This window comes from Phocoena phocoena, chromosome 1, assembly GCF_963924675.1.
Source record: "Phocoena phocoena chromosome 1, mPhoPho1.1, whole genome shotgun sequence".
Taxonomy (NCBI): Eukaryota; Metazoa; Chordata; class Mammalia; order Artiodactyla; family Phocoenidae; genus Phocoena; species Phocoena phocoena.
The window spans coordinates 60,578,657-60,590,965 of NC_089219.1; the positions used below are offsets into that span (position 1 = coordinate 60,578,657).

Here is a 12,309-nt window from a genome sequence, read left to right on the forward strand (position 1 = left end):
CATTATTTCAGAATTTCAGTCTTAAGCTGTAAGATGATGTCATTTTTGGAGCCAGGAGACTTGAGTAATAATCCCAGCTGCAGTTATGCAACCCTCATCAAACTATTCTCATTTTCCCCAGAAAATGATTATCAGATTCTTCATCTGTAAAGTAGGACTCTTATTACCTTATTATATTATTAAATAAATTAAATAAGAACTTTTGAAATAAAGTAGAAATATAGGTTAGCAGCAGTAATCCCTCTCCTAGTTGTCTTAGATGTCTAGGGTCCCCAGTAGAACCCATTGTGAGAGGTATTTTAGAGGTATAATTGATCAGTTTTATCTGCCACTTTTTGTAACACAGCCAAGGGAGCAAACTATGCAGTCCACCAAAGGTTACCCAAATCCTCAGAGATCATGCAAGACCTTATGTTCCCACAGCGTCCTCCCCTGCCCACACACACCAAGATGTCATACTACCCAGGGTTACAAGCTTGAATTTTTTCATTGCCTGGAACTACTTCAGAAATCTTAAACTCTGAACTTTTGCTCTCTCATTCTAATTTTTTATCCTTCTACTTCTCTCAATCTGTCACTCTTACAATACTCCTCTTTGACCTCATGGAAACCTGAAATCTCCTATTTCTTCTGTTTTTTCCTAGACTGTCAGTTTCCCACCTGGCTCCCCCAAAAGTTAAAATAGTTACCATTGATAGAGCATTTTTTTTTTTCTTTTGCTGTACGCGGGCCTCTCACTGTTGTGGCCTCTCGCGTTGCGGAGCAAGGCTCCGGACGCACAGGCTCAGCGGCCACGGCTCACGGGCCCAGCCGCTCCGCGGCATGTGGGATCCTCCTGGACCGGGGCACGAACCCGTGTCCCCTGCATCGGCAGGCGGACTCTCAACCACTGCACCACCAGGGAAGCCCGATAGAGCTCTTTTGATTGCCCTTAATTTCCTCTTTGATTCCCCTCCAACGATTCCAGTATGAACCATTCTCCCAAAATGCTCTTCGTATAGAAAATTCTTGCCCTGCCAGCTCAACAGATTACCTTGCTCCTTACTTCATTAAGAGAATTTGAGACCTTCAGACATGCTCCCTCTCAACTTCCAGCCTTCCCCCACCATGCCCACCTACAACCACATCAACCTTACTACCTTCCCTTGAGTCTCAGTAAGTGAGGTGTCTCACTTCTATTCAAGGGCAGACCCTTTTTTTGTGCTATCAATCCCATCTTTTTTGTCACCTCTTGGAATTTACTCCATTAATTTTATACCATTTTGCCTGTCCTTAATCTGTTCCTCGTTGCTAGTGACTTCCTATCAGCTTTCTTTTTTCTCAACTTCCTCAATTTCTACCTAGCCCCACAACTTCTCTCCTCACCTCTCATCCAAACTATACAAAGAATATTCTATCTGTATTGTCCGCATTTATTTGCCTCATTTATCTTCAACCCACTATAATACAATTATCACATGAAATGGCTATCAGTAAGGTTACCAGTATGTTGCTATTTCCAAAATTGAGTGGACATCTTCATCTCTTATTTTACTGGACACTTCTCCAGTGTATGATACTCTTGTTCACTTACTTATTCTTAACACAATTCTGTTCATTGGACTTTAATAACCCTTTAAACTCCTCTGGACTCCATTTCTTCTTGCCTTCTTCTGTAGTTTGCCCTTCTGTTACTGACACTTTCAAGTCGGGCCCCAACAAGGGTCCTTCTGTTTGGTGTTGCTTGTGCCAATAGAATGAAACTGAGTTCGGTTCCGAAGCAAAGGAAAGCTTTATTCTTTGATAAGAGAATGGAGAGGTGCGAACTCGTGCCCTAGAGCACAAGTTCTCCCCTACGGGCTATGGGCTGGGCTGCTTCATAGGGGTCTCCTCAACAGGGCAGGGGCAGCGTTCTCCTGGGTCTGGTACAGCTGTGCTGCTTCCGGCAGTCACTCCAGATCGCAGTGCTGGGTACAGCGTCTCTGCACATGGCCCACTGCCGCCATCTTGGACTTCGGTATCATGCACAGCACTTCTGCACACGGCCTAGAGCTGAGGTGTTGGGCTCAGCTGTTTTGCACGAGGAACTCTAGTCTGAAGTGCGGGGGGCAAGGCCTCTGCACCTGACACCCTATGAGCAAGTGAAACTAGACGAAGTACAAGGGAAAAGAAAGGCTAGAATTTATTTTATTACCAAGATCCTATTTTTATTTCTTGGGAATTGTTAATGGGCTTTGACAGCAGCACTTCCTGTTTTCAACTCTCAAGTATTAGTGTTCCACAGGGCTCCTTCCTTGGTCACCTGCATCTCTGAGTCCCTTCACATTCCCCGTAGGTAGCTCATCCACATGGGTTTCTATTTCCACAAAATGCCTAAGTCGTACAACCTTAGCACAGACCTATTCCTTAAGCTTCAGATTTTAATAGCCACCTGATTTCTGGACATTTCCACCTGTGTCTCACAGGAACCTAAAGCTAAACTAAATTCAGTCTCTTTCATAAATCTTCTCCTACCTCCAAATTCTGCAACTCCACTGGTGGCACTACTAAGTACTGGGAAACTGGGGGCCATGCATCTTCTAAGCGTTTTCTGAATCCAACTTATCTTTATTCCTCATTATCTCTTTTATTATTAGTCCTAATAAGCTTTTCTGGTTTCTTTTTTCCACCAGGATAGAGTGATACATATAAAACATTGATCTGCCAAAATCACTTTCCTTTAGAAAGTTTTTTATACTTCTAGATCATAAGGTAAAGTCCCATCTCCCTAACAAAACATGAGGCCTTCACAGACCGGCATCTTCTTTTGTTAGCCTCATTTTCTGCTACTTACTCCTTTTTAAACTTGACAATCATGTAAAGCAAACTGCCTGTTGTTACCATTCCTACACCATGCTGTTTCTCACCACTCTGCTTCTGGCTAAAATGTGTTTCCTCTCCTCTCATCTCTTCTGACCAGCTCCTTCATATCTCAGCTCCATGAATCCATGTCTGGTTTCCCTCAATACTAAAGCATATAGGTACCCCCTTCTTTATATTCCCATAATGTCATGTATTTGTTCTTTGTATGTTTGCTCAAGAAATAAACGATGGGTTTCTTGAAGGCAGAGACCTTACCATGCATTATGACTCTAGTGCAGTGCCTGGAACTTAGAAGCTGTTTAATAAGTACTTACTGAATGAAGTGATAACTAAATTATGAAAGTACTATATATTCCTTCTTGTCATTCTTTTTCTCATATGGTGTCACTGTGTGGCAGGGGCAGTAGTGTTCACCAAATATTCCATGAATTCCTCCTACATTTCCCAGTCTTCCCTAAACTTAGGTCCTAGCCGTATAAACAGTTCTGGACAATGAGCTATAAGCAGAAGCGACAAGTGTCACTTCCAGCCTGAGATCTTTAAGAGCAGTGGCTAGTTTTCCATAGTCGCTCCTGCTTTGGCTCTTCTGGAAGTCTTGATTTGCAGGTAACACAAGATCATGGGGTAAGAAGTAATCCTGTTGTGTTAAGACACTGAGATTTCAGGATTAATTTGTTACCACAGCATAATCTAGTCCATCCTGAATAAGACTCATTGTTTCAAGTTTATACACTAATCTCTATCTTATTACATACATAAAGTTGTGTTGAACTTATCAGGTATGCAACTCTTTCTCTTCTCCTAAAGTCTGCATGATGCCTGGGCTTAGAAAAACTGCATCATGTGACCGATGTTTTCCAGTACAGAGATGGAGTAGTTCACTACCTGTTCCCTATGATCTAAGTGAAAGTGGAATATTTCCTACACAAAGTATCCCCCCGCACTTACTCATGCAGTCCTTTTTTTCCCTGTCATGAATTTAAGTTTTGATGCTTCTTATAAATGAAACTTCTCCCAGGAATAGTATCACGTTCCACTGCAATTGCAGGCCAAAGGTATCAGAGACTATTGCCAAAGTAGTCCTGGAAGTCTCTGAAGTGTATTGTACTGACCCACAATTATCAATAGTCTAATAGTAACATTGATACAATTCCATTCTTTTCCACAAGTATTCTATCAAATACACTGGCTTTCCTAATTAGGTCTCAAATTTTATTAAACTATGGTTGTATCTTCTTTCAGTGATAATTTTTTCAGTTGGAAGAGACAAAAAAATCTGACTTCAGGTGTGGCTTAATTCTAGACTTATATGATGTCATCAGGATCCATCTTTTAACTCAAACAGGCTTTGCCCCTTTCCTCATGCCTGAAGTCCCCAGGACTGTACCCTTCCAGTTTCAAATCCAGCAGGCAAGAGCAAGTCTTTTCCCCAGAAGTCCCAGTCAGAGAACATTTCTTCTTATCTGCTCTGAATGGATCCTTGAGCCAAACCCTGTGGCCAGGTGAAGATAATGCACTAATTAGCTTAGGCCTTTGTCAGTTCCCTGAAGTGGTAAAAAGGATTCAACTTCAAGGGAAGCAGGTGGCCTTAGGGTGAGGGAGGGGATGATTTCTGAAGAGAAAACAACAAGAGGTCATCATAAATCAAGAAATGATGCTGGCAGCAATAACAACCTCTATCTTCTATATATAGTCTGCTGCCCAGGAGATAGAAGCTAGAGACAGCTTCTAGTTAGGGAGTTAAAGTGTTTCATTATGCACTGTAGGTTACACCTTGATTATATTATCTCTCTTTTTTCTCTGGACTTCTCTACATTATTCTTTTCTCCCATATGATGCCTTGTGTTTTAGTTATTTATATGCATTTGTCTCCCCAGTTAGATCATCAGCTACTTCCAGGCAGGAACTGAGTTTGAATAACTGTGGATCCTGCACTGTGTGTTTCATGTAGTAGGCATCCTCACTATTCAACAACTAATTATTTGTTAAGTAAATGAAAAGATTTCTTATCTTTCTTAGAGTGGGTTTATACTATTAACACATCATGGTAATGTAATGCCTGGGAGCTGGGCGAGGGGATGGAGATGTTTGTGTGTATGGTGTTAATACACACATATGATAAAAACCTACTGTTTACCAAGTATCATGGCAAACAATGGGGATATGAGGATACAGTGATTAAAAACCAAACATTACTCTGCCCTTCAAACAGTTATACTCTAGTGAAGAAGACAGTGTAGAGTATAATAAATACTACAAAGGATAATTGTAGGGTGTTAAGGGAGGGTAATAGATTTTAACTTTTATTATTGTTGTTCTGATTGTTTCCACATAAACTAGGTTGGCTACCTCAGGGATTACCAGTTTTGCTGGAAGAGGTCTGTTAAACTTGGAATTTCTTATAGGATTAACACTAGATTCCCAAATCAAAGTTCCAGATCCAAGAAATTACATCTTGTATTGTGACAAGAAAAGACTAATTTAGTTTTCTTCTCCTCTCTCTTTTCTCCCTACTCCTCTCCTAGCCTGAAGTTCTGGATCAAATACAAAATTTAAGGGAGCTGTGGATGGATAATAATGCATTGCAAGTGCTACCTGGGGTATGTAAGTTTTTATTATGCCACGTTGTCTAGCATCTATGTTGTATATTAATTGTAACTGATAATGGTTAATCTTACATCTTAAATCCCAGTGTTTTCATTTCAAAGTTAAACATTTGTTAGGAGTGTTCCATCATCAAGTGTTTTTCAATAGTTTGTTTTTTTAATATTTCATATAACTTTTATGAATGTTATAGGTGTGTAAAATGTATGAAAATTTTTAGTGTTCTCTTAGGTGTATATTTTTCATCTCCTTCCCTATTTACTGTTTTTCAAAAGCTGAAACGTTCATATTGTTAAATGAAAAACAATGCTATACATAATACCAAGTCTTAGTTTTACAAAAGCAACCTTCTTGTAGGTAACTAGATAATGGTTTCTGCTCATATTGTTAGAGCTCTTGCACAAAACAAATCTCTCTCTCTTGGTTCAGGTGATTTCCAGTAGAACATATTTGAGTTTTTGAAAAAGGCAAGGAGCATAAATTGTTAAAAATAGAAAGTTAAACTAGAATCGATTTTTCTTCTCAACTAACAGAACATCCAATAATACCTCCTGAAAAGTAGGTTTATCAGTCAACTCATTGAGTGTGACTATTCATTCCTTTTTCATCCAGTGAGAGAATGGCTTTCCATAAAACACTGCTTCTTACCACTCATAACACATGCACTTGAATATAAGCATGTACACACACACACACACACACACACCACCACCACCACCACCAACAACAACAACAACAATCACAAGGGTCTCTGGTGAAAGCCAACTCTAAACTCCTTGCATTGGGCTAAGAAGCCAGGGCAGCTGGTTGTGTAATAATTCTTCAGCCACTGAGATTTAGATGTATATTCCCAAAGTCAAACTTATTCCTTGTTTGAATTAACATTTAATTTTTTTTTAAATGATTGCAAAAGCAACAAGAACAGGAAGCTTATTCTCTTTTGAACAAGCATGGGACCACATAAAGAAGAAAATATGACAAAAGATTAGGGAAAAAAATACTTTCTCCTCTCACCAAAGGAATACATTTCTACTATCATCACAAATGCAAAACAGAAAAGCATGCACGTTTTCTATTTATTGATTTATTCAAAAACCATTTGAAACCACAAATATACCTCTATGAACTAGAAACCATGTTAATGTCAGGGTTACAAAAATAATATACTTAATGACCTTGAATATATTTGTTTGAGGGGCTCACATATAACATGAGAGACAAATCTGTATTCCACTACACATAGCAGAGACTGATTTGTATCATATTCAAGGTATGTACTAACCCTGGGGCAACAAGTAAGACAGTGATCAATCCCGTATGCAAATACTGAGGAATCAGAATGGATGTCTAGTTGGAAAAGTTTATACCTGCTTCTTCAATGTATTCATGTATTCAAAAACACTTACATAGCATTTATCATGGGCTAGGCACTATCTAGTTATTTTACAAATGACTCACCAAATTCTCACAGCAACCCTGTGAAGCAGATTTATTACCAACCCCATGTTACAGATGAGGAAACTGAAACAGAAAGAGTAAGTAACTGGGCCAAGGTCACACAGCCAGTAAATGGTGGGTCTGTAATTCATACCAGCTCCAGAGGCTTTTGTTCCTCTGATGCTCCAAAATTCTGTTGCTATAGAATCAATAGAAGGTATAAATGAGAATTAGGCTCATCTTACTTTTCACAGTTACTCCATTCCCCAAATCCAACCTTGGAAATCAACTCAGACCTCTAATCCCTTAGTTAGTGTATTATTTAAATGGAAAAGTAGTGATTAAATCTTCTGTAAAACAGTGCTGCCTAATTTTTTCTCCTTCAAAAGTAGATTTTTTATTATATACTGCCAAGTTTAAGTGGATTTCTCACTTTAGTTAGTACACTTGAATTCCACATTTTGTGATGCTCCTTGTGGGAAGAACCCACGCCTCCCTACCCTAAACAGGCATGGTTTCCTGAATGTCCAGTGCTGTCACTTAGTTGTTATGTAATTACCTAGACATGCTTGACTTTGAAAGACTAATCTTGAGTGCAGTCTTCAGCCCATGTCTGACAGTTTCACAGGATAATTAATCCTAAATATTTAGTGTTATAAGACAGAGGTCCCCAACGCCTGGGCCGTGGACCGGTACCAGTCAGTGGCCTGTTAGGAACCAAGCCACACAGCAGGAGGTGAGCAGTGGGTGAGCGAGCAAAGCTTCATCTGTATTTACAGCCGCTCCCCATGGCTGGCATTACCGCCTGAGCTCCGCCTCCTGTCAGATCAGCAGCGACATTACATTCTCATAGGGGCACGAACCCTACTGTGAACTGTGCATGCGAGAGATCTAGGTTGCAAGCTCATTATGAGAATCTAAGGCCTGATGATCTGAGGTGGAGCTGAAGCAGTGATGCTGGCACTGGGGAGCGTCTGCAAATACAGATCATCATTAGCAGAGAGGTTTGACTGCACAGAGATCATAATAAATCGATTGCTTGCAGACTCATATCAAAACCCAATCAGTGAGTGGCAAGTGAAAACAAGCTCAGGGCTCCCACTGATTCTGCATTATGGTGAGTTGTATAATTATTTCATTATTTATTACAATGTAATAATAATAGAAATAAAGTACAAAATAAATGTAATGCTCTTGAATCATCCCCAAACCATCCCCCCCTCCCCCACCCCGGTCTGTGGAAAAATTGTCTTCCACGAAACGAATCCCTGGTGCCAAAATGGTTGGGGACTGCTGTCATAAGACACAGGGAAAAAAAGCATGTCCCTTTTTATTTTTAGTTCATGTACCAAAATACATTAAGCTAATATACTTTTTAAATACTTTTGGAAGCCTGGGCTTTCATTTTTCCACTGTTTTTCATAAATCAGAGAAGCAAATAGATAATGATCAAACATTAGTTTGCTACAGAGCTCTGTCTTGTGGCCATCACTCTAAGATCAATCAACCAAAATATGACTAAACAGCAAACTCCAATATCTTCTTTTGCTTGTGATGGCTTCGACATTTTATTTGTTGCCCACCACTCATCTGTAGGCCCCTCTATGTTCAGGGAGATGTTGGAGCAACATTCAGCATCCTCAAGAACTCTGAGACATTGGGCCTCAAAGGCCTTTATCACTCCAGGCTACTATTGCTTTTATAAGATGTTTGAAAGTAAGGCTTTAGAAAGATAAAAATAAACACCAAATTGTTATTTTGCTTCCAAAAAAAAGATATTTAGAAACTTCACACCAAAATATTTATTGAGTTTGCTGGAGATAGCAATTCAGGAAGCTTCAAAGAGAAAAGAAATTTTCTCATCGTAATGAAACAAAAAAAGAAATATACACACACATAGACACATAATCATATATATTATTCTCTCTATGCTCATTAGAAGAGATGAGCTAAGGTAACATAATAGTTCCTTGGGGTGGAGAGATATAAGTAAAGTGACAGTATTTTTCCAAGGAACATATTTCTAGGCATGAGGAGAAACTCAGCCCCATGGCCTGACTCACCCAGAGTACCCAGTTCCGAGCCTAGCAACTATTCACCTGTTCTAAGACTGTGTTTACCCTCTGCCCACATGGGGAACTGGAGGAGCAGGGCTAGAGATATGAGCTGAGTTAATTAAGGCATCAGTCAGAAAGTGCTAATGTAATCGGTAGGCTTTGCAGTCTGAATTCCGGTAAAAACGAGTTTGAATTTTAGCTCCACCCCTTATTAATGGAGCAACTTTGGAATGTTACTTGTAGTATATCCTGTCGTGCATCATCCTCCTGGATGAACTCCCCAGCTTCTGGGCATGCTGCTTGCAGCTCTCCACCCTCTTCAGGAATTGCCTCAGCTGAGAGAACTTTCTCATGCAGGGTTACACCCCTATTCCAGGAGACCTGCATCCAATGATCAATCAAATAAGACTCTGAAGGCCTGGCCCCCTCCCCGCTACTTCAATACTATTTGAAGGGTCAGCTGAGGAATTCCTCAAAACTTCGTCATAGCCCACCTTCATCTGTCCAATCCTGCTTCCTTCCTTCCCTCTTTCTTTCCCCTGGTATTAATCCCAAGAATCTCTCTCATAAATTTCTCTTTGTCTCTAATTCTCAGGGAAACCAGCGTGTGACATTACTTAACCTCTAAGCTTTATTTAATGTGTGTGCAGATTCTGATTCAATAGGTCTGGAGTGGGTTTGGATTCCACATTTCTGACAAACTCCCAGGTTGTACCAATGCTGCTGCTGTGTAAAACACATTCTGAGCAGCAAGAATATAAAGTATTATGTCAAGTAATATGTATAAAGTACTTAACACAGTGCCAAGTGTGTGCTTGCGTAATAAATTTGTTTATGTAATATTTATGTGTTTATACTCTGTCAAATAAGTAGAGACAGCATAGTAAATTGTATACAGGTAGACCAACAAGCAGATGACCCACTGAACACAGATATATGTGGGACATTTGTTTGCAAATCATGCCCTTAAAGAAAAGGAAAATGAAGGATTTTATCTTGCTCTAATTCCCATAGTACATGTCCAAGCTAAACAATCACTATTCACTCCCTCCCCAATGTATGACCTGATTCCTCCCCTGTCCTCAGTAATCAGTTACTAATCCAATCATTTCACATCTAAATTTTTCTCGAACCATCCCCTCTGCATCCTCACTTCTGCTGCCTTAACTCAGGTCCCTTTCATCTCCTCAGCTAAACTGCTTCCAAATCCTTCTAATCCTTTCAGATCTACTCTAACCCCAGTCATGAATCTTCCCTTCACATTTCCCTGAAGTCATTATTTCAAAACACAAATCTGATTATGTCATTCACCATCTTAAAAGCTTTGAATAGCTCTCCTTGCCTATAAGATAGAGATCACGTAATCCACACATGACAGGCAAGGCCGTTTAACAGCTGGCTTCTTATGATGCTTAATTTCATCACAGTATTCAGTGACGTTGAACCTCCCACTCTCCCTCAAACACACCACACTTCCTCACACTTCTCTGTGCTGTTCTCTCCTCCAGGTACAGTTTCTCCTTTTCTTGACAGCAGTGCCTTCCAGGCATTTTGCATCCCTTTGTTTCTAGGGCATTCTCTACATGCTTTTTTTATTGTACATATCATAGGGTATTATAGTTATTTATTTGACAGTTTCCTTCACTGCTATAAGCACCTTAAAGACTTTATCTGTATCATGACAAGTCTCTTCCCTCACATAGCTGACTTATTCATGATTGTTCTCCAGTATATAACAAAAGCCCTGGTACATAGTAGATCCTCAAAAGAACTGTTGAATGAACAAATTGATTCTGTGTAGTAGGATGGAGTCCAAATCACGATTTAATACCTTTCTTATGCTTTTGAAATTGTAAGAATCAGAATGTCAGCATATATTGTTTAGGTGGCAACTTTTTCCCTTTCTTTTCCTTCCTTCCTTTTTCTTTCTTTCTTTCTTTCTTTCTTCTTTCTTTCAATTTACTTAATTCTACAGCAACTTTGAGATTATTGCTGCTATCTTTTAACATATTATCTCTGTTGGGAGATATAGTCACATATCATAAAATTCACCCATTTAAAGTATACAGTTCAATGGTTTTCAAAATACTCACATAATTGAACAGGCATCACCACAATCTAATTTTGAACATTTCCATCACCACTGAAAGAAACATTAGCAGTTACTCCCTTCCTCTTGACTGTTCAGCCTCTAGCAATCCTTATCTACTTTCTGACTCCATAGATTTGCCTATTCTGGACAATTCATATAAATGGAATCATACAATAGGTGGTCTTTTGTGACTAGCATCTTTCACTGCATGTTTCAAGGTTCATCCATTTTGTAGCATGTATTGCTACTTTATTGCTTTTTATTGCTAAATAATCCTGCAGCTTATGGATATACCACATTTTGTTTAACTGTTCATCATTTGATGGACATTGGGTTGTTTCCACTTTTTGCCTGTTGTGAATAACACTGCTTTGAACATTTGTGTTTCTTTGTGGATATATATTTCATTCTTGAGTACGTACCTAGGGATTTCTGGGTCATATGGAAACTCTATGTTTAATATTTTGAGGAATGGCCAAACTGTTTTCCAAAGTGGCTGTATAATTTTACATTCCTCCTAGAAATGTATGAGGGTTATGGTTTCTCCACATTCTCGCCAAAACTTGTTATCGTTGAATTTGCTTTTAAAATTAATTTATAGTGTTGTGGTTTATACAACTTTAAAATATTTCCTGAAAGTTTCTCAACTAACCCTGAGTTTATGCAATGTCATCAAGTCTATAGGGAAGTTAAAGATGTTGGTATACCTGGATATGTCAAAAAACAGAATAGAAACGGTTGACTTGGACATTTCTGGATGTGAAGCCCTGGAGGACCTCTTACTGTCATCCAATATGTTGCAACAGTTGCCTGACTCTATAGGTGAGAAAGTAATATCTCTTCACGAATGTTTATGTCAAATATACTGTTCTCTATAGTTTGTTCGCAGATGTAGGGTATATACTCTTAGCATGATATTAATAAATTAACATGATCATTATTCAAGGTGGTAAAATATTTTACCAATATCTTAAAATGAAATGGTAACGATAGTTGTCAAACTCAAGAAGACTATCCTATTAAAATGATCCTACTAAACTGATATATTTTAAATAATTTTAGATCTCCTAAGTTGTAAAATGTTATTAAAAGGAGTATAGGGCTTCCCTGATGGCGCAGTGGTTGAGAGTCCGCCTGCCGATGCAGGGGACACGGGTTCGTGCCCCGGTCCGGGAAGATCCCACATGCCGCGGAGCGGCTGGCCCGTGAGCCATGGCCGCTGAGCCTGCCCGTCTGGAGCCTGTGCTCCGCAACGGGAGAGGCCACAACAGTGAGAGG

General features: G+C 39.5%; 1 protein-coding gene across 2 annotated transcripts in view; it reads left to right on the forward strand.

The window, feature by feature from the left end:
- The window catches only part of LRRC7 (leucine rich repeat containing 7), a 391,693-nt gene that overhangs the window by 247,149 nt on the left and 132,235 nt on the right, over positions 1-12,309 (forward strand). For both annotated transcript variants that reach the window (XM_065892761.1, XM_065892769.1), the window contains exons 8-9: positions 5,367-5,441; positions 11,709-11,853. In XM_065892761.1, coding sequence (XP_065748833.1) covers positions 5,367-5,441; positions 11,709-11,853 — 220 coding nt within the window. The remainder of the gene's footprint in view (positions 1-5,366; positions 5,442-11,708; positions 11,854-12,309) is intronic.